The sequence below is a fragment of the Vipera ursinii genome (assembly GCF_947247035.1).
Source record: "Vipera ursinii genome assembly, chromosome: 4".
In the NCBI taxonomy this organism is placed as follows: Eukaryota; Metazoa; Chordata; class Lepidosauria; order Squamata; family Viperidae; genus Vipera; species Vipera ursinii.
The window spans coordinates 90,717,474-90,741,258 of NC_139514.1; the positions used below are offsets into that span (position 1 = coordinate 90,717,474).

The 23,785-nt window shown below is 37.9% G+C and overlaps 1 protein-coding gene across 1 annotated transcript in view; it reads left to right on the top strand.

Annotated features, from left to right (window-relative positions):
• ADPRHL1 (ADP-ribosylhydrolase like 1) overlaps nucleotides 1-17,748 on the top strand; it is a 40,171-nt gene extending 22,423 nt beyond the window's left edge. Inside the window, exon 9 of the mRNA XM_083361658.1 lies at nucleotides 17,647-17,748. Coding sequence (XP_083217784.1) covers nucleotides 17,647-17,706 — 60 coding nt within the window. The 3' untranslated portion in view covers nucleotides 17,707-17,748. The remainder of the gene's footprint in view (nucleotides 1-17,646) is intronic.
• Nucleotides 17,749-23,785: the final 6,037 nt, after the last annotated feature.

Sequence of the window (23,785 nt, forward strand, 5' to 3'; positions counted from 1 at the left end):
GTTCCTATCACCCACTTCCAAGCAATAGTCTATTGCCATTGATGTCGTTCTGTGGCTTTCACATTGAGTTCTTCAAAATTCTTCCAACAAAAGTATTCTTACAACCATGTCAGTGACTGAAACGATACAGAAGCCAGTTAATATTATCCTGAATATCTTTGTATACATAAAGCTTTTATCTTTGCCATTGTAATTTTATAGGGGTAATACTTTTAAATTTTTATTAGTTTATCAAAATATAAAATACAAAGAGAAATGAAAATAATGGGAAGGTAGGGAAGGTAAAAGGAAAGAGGGAAAAGTGTAGGGTAAAAAGGAAATTAAAAAAGCATTGATTTCCAACTCTTTTTAGCATAATAGAATAAGGTAATAGTGTTAACTTTTTACTTTTGCATGATACTATACACTAGCTGTTTCTATAATAACAAACCTATCTAATCACAAAACCCAAAATCAAAGTTTCATTTTTTTTTACCTCAAGCACAAAGTCCAGAAATGGTTTCCAAGTGGAGGTAATGCCTTCAGAAAAGAGATTTTAAGAGTACATTTTCCACAAAATTGTAAATTGTCTTTTAATTTAACTTAGTAGGCTTTGGACCTAAATTTATCAAAACTGTAGTTTCCTATATTTATACTTTGTGGGACATGAAACACTGCAGAAATAGATTTTTATAAAAATTGAGCAAACTTTCCAGCATTGTCTTTTTAGTTCCTTAAAAATGTACAACATCCAGTACTATTAGCAATACTTTTTTTGGTATCCTTTATTTAGCTGTTGGCTGAAGGTATGCAATCTTTTTCAAAGTTAATGAAACATATTACTGCTTATATCAGATAATACAGTAGTTGACAATGGCCAGTCATAGATAGGTATCCATAATAACAGGTTGATGATTATCTTGACTAAGGTTATGTATTTTATATAAATGTGTACATTAGATGTACAATGTTTGCAGCTTTAAGAGCAATTTTAGTATACAATGTAATGTATAATGCATATTTATGGTTCCTCTTCCCAAAGCATTGATTTTCTTCTGTGCAGCAAAAGCAAAGTTATGAAGGTGAGCAGCGATATGGTGCAGATTGATCCCATGGCACTGAAGAAGAAACTCAATAAGATGTCAAGCAAATTAGGTGCTTTTGCTGTTCTCAGCAGCCTTTTGATTTACCTCACAGACCTCGTATCTAACAGGCTTCCAGCTGAAAACAAAAAAGTCAAGTGGCTAGAAAGCATAGAAAAAAATATGAGCTCAAAGCCTAAATGCCAAAGCACGAACAATGGTATTCGTCCTACAAAATTTCAACTTCTGCAGTCAAGATTCATGAACAACCATCGTGAGCACTTACGAAAGAAGCCAAGAGAGGTAGGCAGGTTGATTATTAAAGAAAAGCATTCTGCCCCTAAAAATGGGCTAAATTCCATTGTAAGCAAGTTTGACAGAAATTCGTTAACCAGTGAAGAAAGTCCAAAGACAATAAGCCAAGAAAAAACTAAATGGAATAGCGTATGTGGGAAAAATACTGTAAAAAATGTTCTGAAGAAATTTATAGCTGCTGAGGAAAAAGAAGCTAAGGAGAAGCAGCCGGATCTGAAAAAGATCCTACCCAAAATAATCAATAAAAACTCAGTCTTCTCCAAAATGAAAGAAAAGTTTGAGCAAACCAGTAATATTTGTTCAGCTATTGATGTGAGAATAGCTCCCCCCCATGCAAGAGGGAAAGAAAAGACAAAAAAGGACAAAAAGCCTCTGCAGAAAAAAGCTATTTGCAAAGCAGAAACTAAAATACTAAAGGATAATTTGAGAGTAGCAACAAATATCAACAGCAATAAGCCACAACTTTTGGTTTGTACAACTGTCCCTATACCTAAATTTTATGCTGCTATTGAAATTAATCATCCTTGCAGTTGGGCAACAAATACCAAATGCATCATTCAGCTTTCTGACAATAATGTCCCAGGGATAAAAATAAAGGATTCAGAAAATAGCATTCAATTTGGTGAAAGTGGGATATCAGAACACAAACAACAGAAAGGACAGTTACAAAGGAAAGTTAATGAAATGCCTAAGATAGCTCCAGACAAAGTAGGTATGGCTGAAACTTCTACAAATCCAGCTCCTAAGATGGGCAACATTCCACTTTCGATGGAAGAGGTATTCCTTGTTGACTGTAAGGTTACTTTACCCTTAGACCCAAACCAGAAACCCACATCACCTAAAGATAGCATGTTCTCTAGCTCTACGAACAAAAGTACAACACAAACTGCTAAGAATGAAAAGGCTTCTGCTATTTGCCCCTCTATCACCTACCCTACTATAGGAGTCAGTGCCCTCAGCCATCAGGAAACTAAAGAAGATGAGATTCCTGCCATGCCAGAAGACCAGTGTAGGTCAAAAGAGACAGAAATAGAATTAACAGCGTCTGTAAAAGATCCTCCTCCCTTTGCCAGCCAAAAATGTTTCTCTAAACAGAAAGTGTTGGAAAATACTCTACTGTTTCACTCTCCTATAACTCAGGGATCATGTAACATTGAGCCATCAATAAAAAACCAACAATCAAGTGTTGAACCTGCAGCTGTAGACAAAATGTCTCTCAGTTGGAAGAATACAGAAGATTTTGGAAACACATTTTCTGATGGAATTCAGGACAAAGAAAAACTCTCTGATAAAGAAGAACTATTTCTAAAAAGTATGACAAATAATGATCATAAAACAAAACAAGGAGACCAAAACTTGTCTGACTGCTGGATAGAAAATAAAAATTTGCCCCTGCAGCCCATGAGCCAACAAAATTACCAGGATAACAGGAGGCCAAACTTTTCAAATAACTCAGATCAAGCCCTCATTCCAAATAATACTGTAAAAGGAAATGATATTCACAGTGAATTTGAAAAACATTACTCGTCCTTGCCTAATACAATGAAGAAATCCCGATCTAATGTAGCAGTAGAAAGTAGTAAAGCCAAATCCTGCTCAATCAATGAAAAGACATATTCAGAAAACAACGCTAACAAGGAAAGGGTGAGCTTGAGCGACTGGCATAGCTCTCAAAGCCTTGTGAAAGAACTGCTTAGCCAGGAAAGCCACAATGTAATGGACAGTCCTGGGGCTGCTTCTGAAAAATGTGATTTATCTTCATTAGATGATTCAGCAAAAGCAGTACTCAATATTGCTGATGTCAACAGTCCTTTATGCAAAATAGGGAACTTTCCAATGCCAGCCTCATCCTCATTAACAAAGAATGAAAGTGATATTGCATTTTGTTCTCATTCTAAGAAATGTCATAGCCCTTCTCCTAGTGACCTTCTAAAGCCCAAGAACACACCCAGAGAAAATTACATAATAATGCACAATTTGAGCAATGATTTAATACACAATGAAAAAAACGTCGTAGAAGACAAAGATTTTGGTCATCAGAGTGGGAAGCATCAACTGTCTTCAAAAAGGATGTTTAGGAGGCCTGAAAATGCTCCTGCACATCTCAAGCCCAATGAAGAAACACAACCAATGTCCTTGGGAAATGACATTAGAAAGCAACAAAAGATGAAAATGATGTCAGAAGAAAAGTCTGAGGAGAGCTATTTCCCTCCCCAAAATGAAGTAATATATCTAGGAACCAAAGATGCAGAGAACAAGGATTTACCCCAAACAGTACAGCATCTGACTTCTTTATCAATCATCAAAAGGGAAAAAGAGAAAAATAAGACAGAAGATACAAATCCTGCACCAAAAATGTCACATACTTCCAAAACTTCCCAGAAATCAAGAAAAAATGAATTTACAAAGAATAGTGGTGGTTTAACAGAAACAAAAGTTTCTCAGACACAGCAGTTAACTCCACCTAAATCTAAAACTAGTAACATAGGAATAGTACCCTCCATAGTTACCACTTCAAGGGAACCAGCGAAACACGAAGATGTTACAGCACAAGATAACACTATTGTACCTTCAATAGCCAAACACTCAAAATACCAAATGCCACCAAGGGAACCAGCGAAACAGGAAGGCGTTACAGAACAGGACAAGAGTTCTATGCCTTCTATGGTCAAACATTCAGAATACCAAACACCACCCAGGCAAACAGTAAAAGAGGAAGGTGGTATAACACAAAATAAAAGCACTATAACACCCCAGCTCCCTTTGCTCAAGAAATCAAAGAAAGATGATAATGCAAGGGGAAGTAATTCTCAAGACAATCTTCAGAATGAGAAAATAGCATCTAGTAACAAAATGAAGCCTGGAAGTAATCCAGAAAAGATGAGAGATAATAGCAGTAATTCAATCCCAAACCAGTTACCCTTCAAACACAAATGCTCAAAAAATCAAAAGAACAGTGCAACAGATGAGACCATTCTGAATCCTTTTAAGAAAAGTGAAATGTCATTGTCACCAAAAGAATTAAAAACAGACCCCCAAAATATGGCAGCTGTAATTACACAGAAGCCATCCTTAAATGACTCTAGAAACCCTCACTTGATTACTAAGAGCAAAAAGCACGAGAAAGAGTCTAAGAAATATCAGCTACTCTCATCAGATGTGACATCGATGAATAAACAGCAGGATGATGACGTGGCAGGAGGGAAAGAACTGCAGCAGATACAAACCCCAAAAGGTTATATCAGATCAAAATCTAACATAGGAGTTGAAATGTATAAAGATCAACAACCTGAAAAATCACATCTGCCTTCCAATCCAGAAACACATGAGCAGAATGCTCACAGAAAAAAAGGTTCCTTGAAGAACTTAAACAAATACAGACTTCCAACATTGAGTCATGATAAAACTTTGTCAAAGGAAAAAATAAGCTATGAGCATAATGAAGACTCTCAAGAAGGAACTTCAAACAAAACCCACCCACCCAAACAGAAGAATACACAGCATTCCTCTAATAAATACCAAATACCAGGAACAAATTACTTATCTGGGCTGAAATATGGAGAATCCAAAGAAGTTGGGGCTGCAGCAATGGACAATAATGAAGCTACATTAGTAGAAAAATACAAAGCAGAAAGTTACAGTGAAGAAACCACACCATTGTCTTTTAAGCCACTGGTTATTCGGGCAATTGATACAATTAAGCTTGACAACTGAAATAACTTCAAATCCATATTCCATTGATGGAAGCTTGTCCAGTTTCTGCCACATTTCTCTTCAAGGCATGGAAACCACATGGAGATGGCTGCCCTGTGATTAATTTTGCCATTAAAGTAGCATAATTGAAACACTGAAATAGTATAATGGTAACCAAGAGTAAATATAGCCTAAGATTCATGGGAAATCTTTAATGTAGCATTTAAGGGCACATGAAGCAATGAAGTAGAATGAAGTGGGATGGTGAAGCATGGCAAGTACCATTTCAAACTGCACAGAATATGCATAATCTAAAAGTGCTTGGTTTTTTGCAACAAAGATTGGTGATGTTTGTCATGTATGGACAAATTTGTCCTCACTTTTATTTAGATGACAGGAACCTTTATAAGAAGGCAGGACCCATTCTACTATCTCAACTTTCTAACATCTTTCTGCCACACTGTACACTTACATATTATGCCCTAACAGTAAAAACAATAGAAGGTTCCAAAGTTCATTAAAACACTTGTCACTTCTCTACTCTCTCTTTTACAATCATACCTTTCTCATTCTTCTCCTTCATTCTGACCCATTCGTTTTCCTTTCATATATTTATTTTAGAATACGACCATCGTATCTTTTGTCTATATGACCAAATCACCTCAACATATTTCTTTTGTACTGATACCTCAGTTCCACACTCATTCAGCACCTCTTCATTCTTGTCCTACCTCTCCATTCTCTTCTTAATTTTACTGCTTCAATGCATCCAATTTACTTTTACATTTTTCCTGGTATACTCAGGTGTAACTTCCACATAACAAAGTGAGCAGAAGCATGCTCTTATACACATTCATTTTCACTTCTTTTGATAAATATTCATCCCTCACAGTACATGACATCCCATTCAAAATCTCTATTATCGGTAATTCCCTGTCCACGATCCAACTTTATGTTGTGATAAAAGTGCCAATTTTCATGATCCCACAAAACTGCTGTTTTTTAATTCTTGGAAATTAAGAAATGTGGATTAAAAATGTATGAGTGGTATTTTAGGAATTTATGGGAGTGGGAAAGAAAGATCTACCTGAGGATTTAAAAAATCTGAAAAAAGACTTCACAAATTATCAACCACCTTTGACCAAAATTGCTAAATGGAATCTCTATCTACTAAAGCAGGTTCTCTGAATTCCTCATCCCTGAAAAATATGTCATTGCCGCTTTGCTATTCTGATAAATTTTCTGCAGGCATCTGCGTGTTTATTTTGGGAAACTGAATTTAAGACGATAGGTAGGTCCTGTTTGGTGACCACAACTTGGATGGAAACTCAGTCATTAGCAAAGTGATCGCTAAGTGAAACTGTGACTATTTTTATGATCTTACTTTGACTTTCCTTTCCTTTATACTTTACTGCAAAGGTCATAAATGCAAGGACTGGCCGAAAAGTTACTTTTTCAACACTATTATAACTACAAATAGTCACTAAATGAGTTAGCTGCTAAACAAGGATGACCTGTAGACGACTGTGGCATGAACTAGAAGAGGTAGTTTCTTTTTAACCCTGTTATAGTTCAGCACATCTAACTTTGCTGCAACAAGACTAAACTGCCTCTCTTGGCTAAATATTAATAATTGTGATCCTTCTAATTTGAACTTTATATCTTCTAAAAAAATGGAAGAAATTACTTGGGACTCTGGAGCACAAACTATATCTTGCCAATGTTTGATTTTTCATTGCTTTTAAAACAACTTGTGAAAACAGTCACACTGTAGAAGCAATACAAAATACAAAATCATCATAACAAAAAAGCATTAGGAATTAAATTGAATTATATTATATTGTAGAACTTGTGCAGTTGTAAATTATGAACTTTATGAATTAAAATTATGAACATATATATTTGTAAATTAAATTATGTTGTAGAACCTATGCAGGATTTCCATATTAATTTCAAAAGAAATAATGAAAATCTTGTACAAAATATAGCATAAAGTTATTTTATAGGATGGCACAATAAAATTTGGACTGAAGATTTATTATTTTACCATGGTGGGATAGTGCTGATATTATCTTGTGTCTAATGTCTTCTATGAATCTAATATTTTCATATGTGTTATAGCTTTGTCATTTCATTTATCATCCTAGTTAATAATGTTACACGTAAGACTTCTGAATCTGGTTAGCCTAATAATATCAAATGCAGGGCTTTTTTTGTAAAAGAAAAAGGTGCCAGAACTCACACGTCATACAACCCGTTTTGCCTACCCTACAAGGTTCCATCCAAAAAAGGTGCCATAGAGCGTTCTATGACAAAAAAAGCCCTGATCAAATGTATTTGATGTGCAATTGCACTTTTGCCGAAATTTGCAGAAATTGAGAAAATTACTGTAGCATATGTGGAGGGTTTTTTTTAATGCTCAGATTTCAGGAGTTAATTATAGAGCAAAGAGAGAATGAAGTAACTTTGGAGCAACATGGGCCCAGTTACTCACAAACATGTCTATAATGTGAACACATAAAAAATGCAAATCCAAATACAAGAGCCAAGTGTCATTTTAAAGTCAAGAATATAACAATTCTCTTTTCAGAAATGAAATCCATCAAGCAGGCCACCAAGGCAATTGTCTTAAAAATGTAACACTGAGGATTTAAACAAAACATTCATAGATGCTGTCTGAAGAAAATCAGTTTGCTTTGATCCACTCAAAGGAGTGATGGCATAATTGATGTTTAACAACCATGCCATTTTAAAAGAAGGAAACAAGTTGTATTGAAAATATATATTTTATGTCATGTAAGTAACAGTTAATGTGGTAGAAAAAACTTCGTGTACATGCATGTAACACATGTACAGATAAAGCACTGTTAATTTTTATGAACACTTATCAACTCTTATAGCTAGTAATAAAAGGCCACCTTCCTTCATATATCATATAAATTATTTACCTACTTCAATAGTCTATATCTTACACAACTACACATTTTGTGCTGTTCACAATTCCGAACTTACTCCAGAAATGGTAAATACTTTTTTGTTAAACAGATTTTCATTAAGGATCAGTTGAACATATTCTTAACTTCCGCTAAAATCAATGGAACCAAAAGGCCCTTTACTTTGGCTGAATTATTCTCAACCTTTTCTCAGAAAAACAAAACAAAACTCAGGCTATGGCGGAAAAGATTCAGTGACTTGTGACATAGTAGCCAAGAGTGTTCTGTTTCTCTTTGATGCCATTTAGTAATTGTCTTTTTGCAGTCCTAAAAAGGGATGAATTATCATCTCATAATGGCTTGTAGATTTACTTAAGGCAATACTTGCATTTATCATAATGCCTGCTTCCCTTTGGACTTGTGTATCTTAATACATTTCTTTCAATAATTTTTTTCAGATAAACAATTAGCTTCCAGTTTTTCTCCATCAAGGAGAGAAAAGGGTCCGTGCTCTAGCCCACTTCTAAATTTATGGTCTTAATTATGTTGTAATAATGTTAATTGGAAAAACCTGCAAAATGGTAACCATGTTTAATTACAGCAATACCTTTCCCATTGTCCCTGAGTTCTTTTTCAAACATGTTAAGAGAGCTAATCTTAGCCTATCTCTACTACGAAGTAAGAACATCTGCAAAACATAGCCTATGTATCATCCTGTACTGCCCTCTTCTTGGTATTATATTATTTTTCATCTATTTCAATACATTTCTATGTTTACTACTGGTTTGTTAGATAGCAAACCGACAGTTAACTATTGCTGTTATAATAGTTTTTATGTGTTTTTTGTAGTCTACTAAGGCAAACAAATGTATTTGTTACTTCTAGGTGTTTTTATGAATTTGCTACAAGGATAGGTTCATTCATTGTCCTGAATTACTAATTAAGAAGGGTAAGGTTGATTGAAGCCACCAAAGTTGTTTTCCAGCTGATAACACGTTTTTGAACAAGTTAATTGAAAACATTGTTCATGGTTAATGGTTTGACAGTTCCGTCTAAGCAATTTTCAAGGTGAATATTTCAGTATGTTTTGTATGAATTTTCTTCTCATCATTATTGCTGTAAGACAAATAGATAATTGAAAACACAATCCTGTAAAATTAATTGATCACGATACTTTCTTGGTTTTCAATATTGCACTTTGTGTGATGTTATAATCCCACAATTCATACCTTGTGATTGGGTTCACCTTGGAGTGTTCTAATAGAAAGATGTATAATCCTAAAGTCTGCACAATCCACCATGAGGGAATTAAAATCATATGCAAAGTTACCTGCCCACATTGCAAACCATATTATATTGGACAAATAGAATACATCACTTACATCAAAGAATTATGAAACACAAAACTACATTAAAGAATCAGGATTATAAATATCTAAAAGCCACCATAGTGTTAAAACTAATCATACATTTGACTGGGAGAATGAAATAGTAGATCCCATGAAACAACCCCCCTCCCCAAGATTTCCTAGAAGTCTGGCAGTCAAGCAAATGGGCTGTGAAGAGATTCATTGAGCTACCATCTACCAGGTACTTAAATTAAAATACCAATCATCAAGAGACCAATCAAAATGGAAACAGGAGCACTCCCAAGAATGAATTGATCCATACCTTGCAGAAAACCTCCAATCACCTATCAATCCTCCTGAGTTGAAATCTTACATAGACTAAAAATTCTACAAAGCAATCTTCTCTCTTCTTGAATGGCTACACTGAGAAAACGCAGCATCTGCAGAAAACCTGATTAGTGCCTTGGTATTAATATCCCAAAGTCTGGAGATCGCAGCTGCAAAGTATATAAAAACCAAGGAACCTCTGTTCCAAGAATTTTTTTTTAATTTAACTTGTTAAAATTATTTATTCTAAAAAGAGATAGGATGGTATAATGAGTGCTGGATTAAGACCAGTAAAAAATCCACTTTTGTTACTGTAACAAATAGAGGTGAAGAACACAGACTACATTATCACATAATTCTTGAATTAATGATGAAAGGAAACCACTCAGGTCAATGATGATTTGTATGTAAAGACACAGTCATCTTCTGTTTAATTTTTCTATCTTCAGCATAAGTCCCATCTTTAATGCCCAGGCATTTCCTTGCATATACAGTAAAGGAACTATGATTCAGGACACACTTTGCAATTCCTACCACTTGCTTTGCACATGCAAATTCTGAAGTTCTGTCTCTATTACAAGATTTTCAACTTGGGCACCATTCAAAAATGCACATTTCAGCTTAAGCAATCTTTGGTGATGGCCATGCTGGCTACAGGAAGCTGCTCTGGGTTCTCTATTCACAAAATCAAATAGTAAATGATGGATTAGAGTATTCTACTAAGAATGAAGAATTCTGTGACTTGAAGTCAGTAACAGAATAACAGAACTGGAAGGGACCTTGTAGATCTTTCAGTACACCCCCCTGCTCAAGTAGGAGACTCTATACCATTTCAGACAAACTGCTGTCCAGTGTCTTCTTGAAAAGGATCCAGTGATGGAGCACCCACAACTTTTGAAGGCAAGCTGTTCCACTGGTTGACTGTTCTCACTGCCAGGAAATTTCTCCTTAGTTCTAGGTTGGGTCTCTCCTTGATTAGTTTCCATCCATTGTTTCTTATCTTGCTTTGGAAAATAGATTGACCAGCTCTTCTTTGTGGCAGCCTCTCAAATATTGTAACACTGCAGTCATGTCACTCCTGGTTCAGCCATTCTTTGTATGTTTTAGCCTCCAGGCCCCTAATCATCTTTGTTGCTCTTCTCTGTACTCTTTGCAAAGACTCAACATTTTTATATAATGGGTTGACCAAAACTGGATGCAGAATTCCAGGTATGGTCTTACTAAGGCTTTGTAAAGCGGTACTTCATGTGATCTTGTCCACAAGTTTTAAAGATTTGCTGAGATTTGAAAAGAGTGGCTGTAGTAAACTATGCACATAGTGTAAATTTGCCTCATCTAGTTCTTACATAAACATTTTCTTGAATACTATGTGAAAACTGGCCTTCCACGTTATAACTATCTACTTATTACTCTTCCTTTTTTTGTTTTGTTCTAAATGTCATAGGAAAATATTTAATTATCAAATGTCTGAACAGGTCAAAAACACTGATCAAATTATGAATGTCTTCTATTAAAATATCTCTAGATAAAAGTCTTTACTGTAATTACAGGTGAAATTACTAATTATTCTGTTTATCATGATAATTGAGAATATTGTTCTGTGGGATCACATTAATTATACTGTTACACTCAGAGTTTATCATTTTGGCCAATGTATTTTTGTTGTTGTTGTTAGTTGCGAAGTCGTGTCCGACCCATCGCGACCCTATGGACAATGTTCCTCCAGGCCTTCCTGTCCTCTACCATCTTCTGGAGTCCATCTAAGCTCACTCCTACTGCTTCAATGACTCCATCCAGCCACCTCATTCTCTGTCGTCCCCTTCTTCTATTGCCCTCAATCTTTCCCAGCATTAGGCTCTTCTCCAGTGAGTCCTTCCTTCTCATTAGGTGGCCAAAGTATTTGAGTTTTAGCTTCAGGATCTGGCCTTCTAAAGAGCAGTCAGGGTTGATCTCCTCTAGGACTACCGGTTTGATCGCCTTGCAGTCCAAGGGACTCGCAGGAGTCTTCTCCAGCACCATAGTTCAAAGGCTTCAATTCTTTGGCGCTCAGCCTTTCTTATGGTCCAGCTTTCACTGCCATACATTGCAACTGGGAAGACCATAGCCTTGACTATACGGGCCAATGTATATATAACCCAAATAACTTTCAAAATTCTTGATTCTGTTTTTTTCAGAATGCGTAATATAGTTTTTTAAAACTGCATCAAAAGGATGTATGTTTGATTATATGCTCCCTTTATCAAAGAGTAGAACAATGAGATATATTACTACTTAGTTAGAGGTAAGATATGAAGCAGGGCGTATTGCTCCCAGGGACATTCAAGATGTTCATTTCACATTTTTCTGAAGACAAGAATTAGGTGATATTAGTTTAAGGCATCTCCACTCAACACAGTACATATGACAATAGCACTTAGACTTATATACCACCCCATAGTGCTTTACAGCACTCTCTCAGTGATTTACAACATCAGCATATTGCCCCCAACAATCTGGGTCCTCATTTTACTGAACTCAGAAGAATTGAAGGCTGAGTCAACCTTGAGCCCCATCAGGATTGAACTCCAGGCTGTGGGCAGAGTTGGCCTGCAATACTGCATTCTAACCACTGTGCCACCAGGGCTCCTACATACTGTATTTTATACACAAAAAAAAATAATCTGTCAGCAGCCTTCTCTAGACAATCAACTTTCAGAATGGAGTTCATTGACAAACTGCAAACCTCAGAATACAAAGTGGGACTAGAATCCTGAAGAGATACATGGATGTGTTCATTGGTTTGAGATTCCTCTCTTGATGTTTACTAGGTTCAAGGATATATTACTCTATACATACATACATACACACACACAAACACACACACACACACACACAATATATGGCATGCTGCAAAGGAAAACCACAGGCTGCAGCATAATGCTTATTTTAAAAATTCTGCTAAGCCCCGAAAATTATTTTTTTAAAATAAAAATGGACAGTAGCTATAGTCCAATGTTTGACTAGAAATGTGTCTTGGATAAAGATAGATAGAAGCTCCAGAATATATGCATATGTACAATTTGAAACTGCCTATATTTCCCCGTGGTATGCATTTTCTGAATGAGCAAAATACCTTTAAGCAACCATTTGGAAGAATATGAACCATAGAAGAGAATATGAACAAGTTTTAATGTGGTTTTTAAACTTCCTTTGCTTTGTCTATTTCATTTATGGTTGTATTTTTCACTTTTAAGATTTTCCTTAGTCACCTTGAATTGTCAGAAAAGTGAGCTAAAGAGTAAACACCCCCCCCCACACACAAAAGATTAAATTCTATTACAAAAGTTACATATTATTTATTTCCATAAAGGTCTGCCATCACTACGTACATATGACATACATATACACATACACTTTGATGATTAGTCTTTTGACCATGTCATCAAACAATAAAATACAACAAAGAAAGGAAAGTTATCAGTACCAATATAGGTCAAATAATTTCATTGGCTCTATAATCAACTGATATCTCTGCTAGGTTATTTTTCATTTTATGCATTGTTTTATTTTAAATTGTCACATTTACTACAGGGAACAAAACTCACTTGCATTTCAATAGGGTTTTTCAGAATTAACTTCAAAATTAAAAAAGATCCGCTTAATGTCACATCTGAGATTTAAACCAAGTCTCCTAATGATAGAACCAAAGAGTTTAGGTCATCAAGTCAGACTCCTCTGCTCAATATAACTATCTAAAGTAGTATAGTCATTGTATAGTCAGCCAGATGTTTAGCCTGGTTTTGGCATTTTTATCCACCTATCAAATCCTTCCCAAAGATTTGGATTATTATTATACATTTATTGGCCACCATCTCCAATGGACCCCCGACTTCTTGGCAAACTCCAGCAAAGAAGGAACTCATCATCATTCTAGGTAATTGTTCTTTATCAAACTACTCTGTTAAGAAAGTTGACCATGTACTTCATATCACCCCACAACAGTTTCTGCACTGAAAACACTTTTTTTTTAGTATTCAAGTGTAACATTTCTATTCCATAGAAACTGTAAAGGATGCCTCCAGCTGAAACCCAAACCAATTCATTTGAATGTTTCTTTGTTTATTAGTGTGTCAATGAACTTCTTTGATTTGAGAATCAATAAGAATTAATGTTCTATCAGTAGTATTATTTGACTTGAAAATGCCTTGCTTTCTTGCAGTGCCACTTTATGCCTTTAGATGGCACATTTTCCATTTTGCAAAAAAATTCATCTACAAGTATCTACCGTACTATACAGGTAGCCCTCGACTTACAAGAGTTTGTTTAGTGACTATTCAAAGTTACAATGGCATTGACAAAGTGACCTATGACTGTTTTTACAAAGATTGCAGCCTCCTCATGGTCATGTGATCAAAATTTGGATGCTTGGGTTCATATTTATGACAGTTGCAGTGTCCCAGGGTCATAAGATCGCCTTTGGTAACTTTCTGGCCAAGCAGTCAATGGGGAAGCCAGATTCACTTAATAAACGTGATACTAATCTAATAACTTCAGTCAATGGGGAAGCCAGATTCACTTAATAAACGTGATACTAATCTAATAACTTCAGTGATTCACTTAACAACTGTGGAAAGCAAGGTTGTATAATGGGGCAAAACTCACATAACAACTGTCTCGCTTAGCAACAGAAATGTTGGGCTCAATTGTCATAAGTCAAGGACTACCTGTACCATTACTTCCTATCAGAAGACATCAGGTAAGAAAGGTAAAGTCAACTTGGTTGCGTTTGGAAAAAAAATCTTAAGTCATAAATTCTAAATGAGAAACAAACAAGAAGTCAAATGGAATTGAATTGTATAAGCAGAAAGGATGTTCTGCAATGTCTGTGCATCTCATGTTGTTGAGGCATACAATGAATGGAACATAGTCATGTGCATCTAATTACTCATATGAATGTGACCACAGTAAGGCTGAGAACCTGTGTATCTTTGTAAATATGTAAATACTATAGTGAATCGCTATACTATAGTGTAATATACTATACTATAATACTATATTATACTATAATAAAGTTTAACCCATGCTGTACTGAATTATGATCCCCCTCTGAAGGCTGTTGAATCTGAGCTGATGGCTTTCATTTAATCTAACACCTTTGAAAAGCTGCTACAATGATCAAATGAAGAAGTACTATAGATGTTGTCCTGAAGTTGTTATAGAAGGAGATTTTTTTTGAAAAGCAGCATATTTCAATGGCTCTAAAGAAATAAACAATATATATAATCTGTACATTAATAATGGGCAACCCACTGGGCCAACTTACAGAAGAATTTCTTGCAAGATATTATTGAATGATGAAGAAAGGCTGAAATATTGATCTAATCCCCAAAAGATACTTATGACCCAGTACCAGAGATCCAACAGTTGCAACCTCTCCATGGCCACGACCACATTTTGGGTGCTTGGCAACTGGTTTATCTTTACAGCCAGTTGCAGCATTCCACAATCATGTGACATGATTTATGACTTTTTTGCCGGAAACTGGCCTTTTTGGCCAATTTCCAGCAAAAAATGCCTATAAGAATTCATTAACTCTCTTAATGACTGCAGCATTCACTTAACGACTGCCACAAAAAGATTATAAATTCAGTCACATGGATGCCTCAACTTATGATGGAAATCTGGCCTTATTTATTGTCATACGTCAAGGACTATCTGCACTCAAATCTATTCTTGAAGGATCCCAAGATTCTCATGAGTCCTAAGAGCAATATCTTGGCTTTGGCTGCAACAAAAGAAACCATGATCTGTTGAAAGAGTAAAGGTAAAAGTTAGTTATTAACTCAAGGATAATCTAGGACAGCAATGCCAGCAAAATAAGTATAAGGAGGATATATATGACATGCTCGCTTGTGGTTATCTGATGCTCACCCATCACAATTGACAGACAACCTCACTTGATGAATAAAGTTTTCAGTTTTTCCCAGACTTCACATTTTGCTGCAGTTCATACATAGCTGTGTTTTCCTGACACACCTTCTTCTCCCACTTTACATACCTGTTGGCAATGGCACAAACACCTTCCTTTTCTTATCAAGTCAGTCCCCTAGTTCTCAAACGGGAGCCACATTTTCCTGGAGATCAGGCAGTCAATTAGCATGCTTGGATAAGCTCAATGTGGGGAAAGGTAGGATGACAGTACAGCACATTAGATACAACCTGAAATCGTACAGGATGTGGAATGGCAGAATTCAAAAATGTGTATTCCTTGATTTGAACCCTCCATAAAAACATAAATCCAGAATCATTTATTTATTTATTTGTTATCCTGCCTTTATTATTTTATAAGTTACTCAAGGCAGAAAGAATACATAATACATCTTTCTCCTCCTATTTCCCAACAACAACCATGTGAGATGGATTGAGCTGAGAGAGAATGACTGGCCCAAACTCACCCAGTTGGATTTCGTGTCTAAGACAGGACTAGAACTCACCATCTCCTGGATTCTAGCATCTTAACTGCTACACCAAAATCGCTCATTATTGCACCACTGACCCATAATATTAGATTGTCCCTGTAAAACCAAACAACAGAAGGGGAGAAATTGACCTGTATCCAAGGTACACAAGATCTATGTAGTCCTTCTGTGAGGGAGATGGGCAGGTTCTAAATATGATTAGTTAATAAATAAATTTTAAAATGTATGCCATTCTGCTCTATCTCAGCACTCTTTAGACATATGTTCTTTTTATTCTCTCATGTTTTTTTGTTTAATCCCTAAGTTTGCCATATGTAACCATTCCTTTCCACTCTTTAATTTCAGTCATATTATCATTTTCTTTAGTACTTGTCATTCAATATTGATATCAGCAATAATATACTTGCAGTTAGGATAAGAACTCCTAACCTTGGATAAATTCATGAAGGGTAATCTATCGACGGCTATCTGTATCAAAGACTCCATTTTACCTCCAGGCTGTGGGCAGCAGCAGGGCTCCAAATACCAGTTGCTGGGAAACAGTGATGGGGGTGGGTAAGGTGGCAGGGAAATGTCACCAGTTCTTTGCAGGCACCCCAGATGGATCTGACTAGCCATTGTGAGAAATGAAATACTGGATTGAGTTAGGCTTTAGCCTGATTCAGCACAGCTACTTTTAATGTTCAACTATAAACTTAAAAGAAAAAGAAAACAAAAAGAAGTTCACAGTACAATCCAGAATGGAAGATTTCAAGGCACATACATGGAAGTGATAAATATCACAAAAGTGCATCACGCACAGCAAGTACGTGAATACAGGAATACAAAACAGCAAGAGATTAAGTAAAGGAATATAAATAGCTCAAGCATCTCTACATAAGCTGACTCCCTACAAATTAGATGTTCCTGTGTGAGCCTTGTGCCTCCTCTATACATCCTGATAGCCAGGATACAAACTTCCCTCAGGAACTTCCCTCAAGTTTGCTGCTGCTCGACTGGATCAACCAGTGTATTAGGTGTTGTTGCAAGAACCTAAAGATAATGAATAACAACAGAGCATTGGAGTTCTAATGCAGGGCCTTATTTCATGGCAATACTAAAATAATTAATTATTGAGCTGCAATCATTATATGTGCTCACTAGTTCTATTCAAGTTGCACTTTGTATAGCCTAGTCAAATGCCATCTGAATCTTCTTTTTCATTTGTTGTCTTCTGTATTTTCTATATAGTACCTCATCTGAAAAGGTTATGGGGAAAATTAGAAAAAAAGTTGGTAGATGAAAAATTCCCAAGCTAAGTGTGTATTAAAGAATTATGAAAAGTATTTTGTAGTGTCAAACTTGGGACGATCTTGGATGATCTGTTTATTGATTGTACTTTCTTTTCTTTTTTTGAATTTATAATTTGTATTTAAAGCAGGTAAATAAAGACAGTTCTTGTTTAACAACTACTGCACTTACAGATGTCTTGTGTGATCACATGATCACTATTTGCAATCTTCTTTTCCAGGTTCCTGCAAGCAAAGTCAATGAAGAAGCTGGCACGAGGTTACAAATGGCGATCATATGATGTACTTGCTTAAAGACCCATGGTGATTCATTTAATGACAGCAAACAGAAGTTCCGGAACTTCTGTTGCCAAATGGTACATTCATATGATGTTGCACTTTAGACTGCATTGCTTAGCAATGGAAATACTGGTCAGAATTGTCATTATGAGAATTACCTGTATATTTTTAAAAAAGACAATATCAATAAATGGACAATTATTTAAGTCATCAAATAATACATAGTATAACATCATAATACAGGTAGTCCTCGAGTGATGAGTGTAATGGAGCTTGCCCATTCCACTTGTAACTTGAAAACTCGTAGAGTGAATCTCGTTCAAGGTACGAGATCACTCCCTTGCTCGTTAAAACGCATGCGGCTCCTTAAGCGAACATGAGATATCTCAGGGTGGGAAAGGCCATGGAGGGGCTAGTGCTGGAACAGACCCCCAGGGCCTCCCCGACCACTAAGATACCTCATGGTTCCCCCTCCCTTCCTGCTGCGCCGGACTCACCTGGAAAAGATATGTCTCCTCTCTGCCCTTCCTGCTGCCACTCAGATTTGAGGCTGGGAGAGGCTTCTGTGCCCCCCCCCACATGGCTGCATCCAGGCTCCAGAGGCCTTTTCCAGGCCTGGTTGGGCCACAGGGGGGCTGCAGAAGCATTCGCTGGACTCAAATCCGGGTGGCAGTGGCCTGAAAAAGGCCTCTGGAGCCCGGATCAGGCCAGGGGGTGGTGATGCAGAAGCCTCCCCTAGCCTTAGATCCAGGCCACAGTGGCCTGGAAAAGGCCTCCAGAGCCCCAATCCAGCCTCCAGAGGCACAGGGAAGCATCCCCCAGCTTTGGTTCTGTTCTCTGTTGCAGAGAACAGAGGCCTAAAGTACCACAAGATCATGCGAGATCAGTAGCATGAGATCTCACCCCACTAATCTCACGTGATCTTGCATTACTTTAGGCCAGGGGTCAGCAACCTGAAACAGTGAAAGAGCCACTCGGAACCGGTTCCCTCACAAAAGGAAAAACTGGGAGCCACAAAAATGTGTGCACATGCACGTACATGTGCGCATGCTCAGAACAGGGTTTGACTGAAGAGTGGAGCCAATGCGAGATATGCACCTACCCTGCATATTTGAATTGATTGGTTGAACTTTTTTAGTCCCACTTTTTTTTTGGACTGCACATGGCAGAGGACTGGGAGCCGCAGGAGACGACTGAAAGTGCCGCATGCGGCTCTGGAGCCGCGGGTTGCAGACCTGTGCTTTAGGCCTCCATTCTCTGCGAATGCACCGAAGGCCTGGAGCAGCCAAGAAAGCAAAGGATCTTGATCTTCGCAGGTTGAGTATTGAAGGCCTGGTGCCTAGGGAATCCAGGGTGGGTGTGGGGAGGGAGGGAATAACCAGGGTGAATGTTGCAGAGCCACTGCGGTCGCTTGCAAGGGCGAATGACTGCCGTGGTGCTGCAATATTCGTAACTTCGGAACTTGCTCATAAGCACTAGGGGACGCTCATCCCGTAACTTTGAACTAGTGTTAAGTGAACGCTCATAACTCAGGGATTACCTCTATATATTTTATATATATTCATTAGACTTTGTCCTAATGCAATCAAGACCACTCTATTATATCTAACATATATACATAAAATAATATGGAAGCTAGGAAATAATATAGTATAAAAGCTATAATACTGTAACGTTCAGAATCCAGTAAGATCGAAATGAATAGAGCCATCTCCATTTGGCTGAGGCAGGCCACAAAGTACAGTAGACTGCATATTGCTTTGTTTACTTTGAATTTTTATGCCCAGTTTCATTTTTAATAATGAGACTTAGTGCCATAATACGTGGGTTACTTGTTGCATTGCAGGTGTGAGTAAAAGCTAAAACTTCTCATCAGGAATTAAATGCAACTAGATACTCACTGCACACACATACACACAGATACTAAATCACAGAAAGGATATGACTAAACACTCCACTTGAACACTAATTTAAAAGATAGCTGGTGATTAAGTGTGAAAACATGTAAATACAAGCACTGGACTCTCAAAGCATCTTTCCTCCTCTCTAACACAAAAACAACTAAAACAAAATAAAGTTCAGTTCTAGGCTTTTGAATAGAGTTGTATTAATACCATAAGAGCCTATGCATGTTGGCTTTATTATCATCTTTTTAAAGAACACAATGCCTTTATTCACACGTCCCTCTCCAGGTTTACTGGAATTTTTTTGCCGTGGTTAAGCAAATCACTGTAGATGTGAATCACGTGGTTATTAAGTGAACCCAGCTTCCCCCATTGTGGGAAGCCAGCTGGGAAAATCACAAATGGCAATCACATGACCCAGAAAGCTGCAACCATCGTAAATACTTGCCAGTTACCAAATTTTCATCACGTCACTGTGAGAACCAATCATAAGTAACTTTTTCAGTGGGGCTGGACAGTGGCACGGAGGTCAAATGCCCAGGCCTCAAACACCCACGGCACTAAGCCCAGCCCGACTTCCCCAAGGGGGCACCGAGCTGCACTTACCTCCTCCTCAAGGCTGCTGCTGCTGTGCTTGCTCTCCTTAGCCAGGTTGCTCATGATGGGTACGAGGGCAAAGTCAAAAGGGAGGCCCACTCCCTCTCCATGTGAGAAGACCTGGCTTTGTATCCAAAGCTTCCTTAGCAATAGGATGGGAGACCCCCCAGGATAGGCCAAGAGGAGGGGGCAAGGGGATGGTGAAAAGGCATCAGGGAAGGACTAAGGCAGGACTTCCCTCAGACTGACCCTCCCTCTTTCTTCCTTCCTAAGTGTGGTGGGAAAATATTTGAAATGAGGGAGGGAGAAAAACAGGCAAGAAACGCAGCTGGGGAAGTGTCATCCTTCATGAGGGAATGAAGAAATGCACCATTGCCTGGAAGTGGCCAGCACATGGCCCTCACCTATTTCACATATCCGGCTTGGTGGGCTCTGGGGGAGGGGATGCCATGAGCAGCATGAGTCGATGTTACCTGCGCAATGTTGCCCAGCCCCCTGCCTGCCCGGTTTGGCAGGCAGCAGGGCTCTCTCCTCACAGTGCTGAGAGGCTGAGCCGGGTGGCATGAATCTGAAGAGGAGCACAACGCTTCCCAGCCCCTACCCTGCCTGAAGTAGGCAGGGCCATGTGTGTGGCCACTTCCAGGCAATGGTACATTTCTTCATTCCTCACAAAGGGTGATACCTCCCCAGTGCATGCCCATGGGGTGGGGCCAACGCATGAGGGACTGGTCCCTTGCTGTTTCCAGACGGCCTTGTGGAGCTAAGACTGAATGTGTTTCAGCATAGATGGCCACCATGAAATTGTACATTGGCTGGGCCGGGGCCAAGAGCCAAGGCAGTGGGGGCCGTTCCCTCAATGTTTCCAGGATGGCTTTGCGGGCCACATGAAACCACTTTGTGGGCTGGATCCGGCCCCTGGGCCTTGTGTTTGACATGTCTGGCTCATAATATCAGCAGGAGTCTACTATGTACTGTTATTTAATAGGAATCTCTTACTGCCATTTCCAACTCTGTATTTCTCTCCTACCTCATATTTTCATGCTTTTATATTGTTTGTGTAGGTGTTTTCAAATTAGTTTTCACTGCTATTGACTGCCTGAACATGCTCCTCAAATTTTTGGCAACAGAAATGGTTTTCTACTGTTTTTTTCTTAGTGCTTAGAGCAGTGCTGGCTGGTTGGAGAATTATGGGAATTGGAGTCCACATGCCTTAAAGTTACAAAGTTTGAAAAGCACTGGCTTAGGAAGACAGGGACAAAGTCATTGACCTGGCTTTGTGTTTAAGGCAGAACTGGAACTCACAGTCTCCTGGTTTCTGCCTTGGTACTTTTAATGATTACACCAAAATGTTTCTCAGCTTTTAATAAACTCAACTATTTTTATAAACATAAGAAAATAGATAACACATATAAGGCTAAAGAAAGGAAAACCATCTTATTTCCAAAATCATGTATTTTAAAATTGTTTTCAGTGTTATGGCGTGTATTATAATTATTTGTTGGCATGAAATTTTAAGAGGCAAATTCTTTTCCATCTCATTTCTTCCATCCCACTTACATATTTTCCCTGCCTTCTCAAGATGAGGTTCATTTTGTCTAGTCAACAGGATGCTAGAGAAACTTGATGGTTAAACAAAGCAAACAATAAGCAAAACCACAATTGTATTTATGATCTTATTTCAGAACTTTCCTTTGCTCTACAGGCCTGCAAAAGTCGTACATGTGAGGACTAGTTGTAAAGTTGTTTTTTCATCAAATCTAATTAAATCAAATCAACCTTTATTGTCAAAGTACAATATGTGTACGAGATTGGCTGAGCCTCCCTTTGTGCACTCTCCCTACACAACTCACAGTGAAGACAAAAAAAAAATCCCTAACCCAGTGAATCCTACTAAGACATACACAATCTTATTACACCATGTGAACTTAATGCACAATGCGTTGACCCCGGAAGTCCATCATACTATGTTAACATGGAGTTATTTTCCATTCAGGAGTCTGACAGCCCATGGGTAGAAACTGTTCTTCAGCCTGTTGGTGCAGCTGGCTACGCTTCTTTATCTCATACCCGATGGTAGGAGAGTGAAGAAGTGCTGACCAGAGTGTGACTCATACCTGAGGATTTTCCTCACTCTTCCAAGGCAGCGAGCCCTAGCGATGTCTTCTAGTGCTATCAGGGGACAGCCCACAATGTTTCGTGCTGTGCTCACCACCCTCTGTAGTGTCTTTCTATCCGTGGCTGTCAAGAGGAAGCGAGAGGACAGGTAAAAGGTCATCAGTTGTTGTTCCACTTTGTTCTTTCACAAGACCCTAAGGAACTGGAGTTTCTGTTGGGCCTTTCTGGCCACCTGGGTTGTATTGACTTTCCAGGTAAGATCTTCCCAGAGGTAGACTCCCAGGAATTTAAAGGAGGAAACTCTCTCCACACAGCCCCCCTCGATGTAAAGTGGGGTTCCTCTCTTTTCTTCTGGAAGTCTAACACCATCTCCTTCGTCTTGCCGATGTTCAGGTGCACGTTGTTTTCTAGGCACCATGAGGATAGTTTTTGAACCTCCCGCCTGTACGCTGTTTCGTCTACACCTGTAATAAGACCCAATATGGTGGTATCATCTGCGAACTTAATGATCACAGTAGATCGGTCAGGCGATACACAATCATGCGTGTACAGTGAATACAGGTAGGAACTGAGCACACAGCCACTGTTACTGCAAACAGTCACTAAATGAGGCAGTTGCTAAATGAGGACAACTTACGGTATATAATATCTTAACATAGTGAAAAGATGTTTTTATACTCACAAATAATTTTATTTCTGAACCCAAAGGACTGTGTCCCAACTTTCTTTCAAAGTTATCTCAGATGCTATCCTGTGCATATTTATTGGAAGTAACATCTGTCAAGTTTATTAGGGTTTGTTCCACATCAATTTTTCTTGTGCACATGCAAAATCTCTGCCTTGAAAAATGCAGCCAAGTTGGATATTGGTTTCTATCTGAGAAACAAGGAATTTTAAAAGCACATGATTTGAAAGGTAGGATTTATTTACGTTCACAATCAAACTGGGATTCTTACAAAAAAAGGAAATTCAAAATCTGCAACAGCCAAGTTTTTGTAACTGACATTTTTTTGGTTCTTTGACAAAGGAAATCATATCAATGAACTTTTTCTAAAAATTCCATTTTGGATTTGAATAACAAAAAGTATCCTGTTATCTTAGATAAAACCTGTTATTTGTTTAAATCAACTATATGGCCGCTCATCTCACATATGTAATTCTGGGCAGCTAAGAAAATTTTAAAACACCACCAAGCAAGAGAAAAACAATAATCAAGAACAGAATGAGCATAATATGGCAACCAAGACCAGCAATCGACTCATCTACGTTTTAACTAACTTTCTTGCCTCACTCCCATGCTTTGGAAAAGTCAAGTCTTAGGCACTTTCGGAAAAGCCAACAGTGTTTGGAGGCTTAACATGTCCCATCAGCTTAAGAACACTACTTGTGACCTCAGTAAGATGCCATTATCCAGAGGTCACCTATTTCAGAAAAGTGAATTCATAAGCTACTTAAAACTGATCCT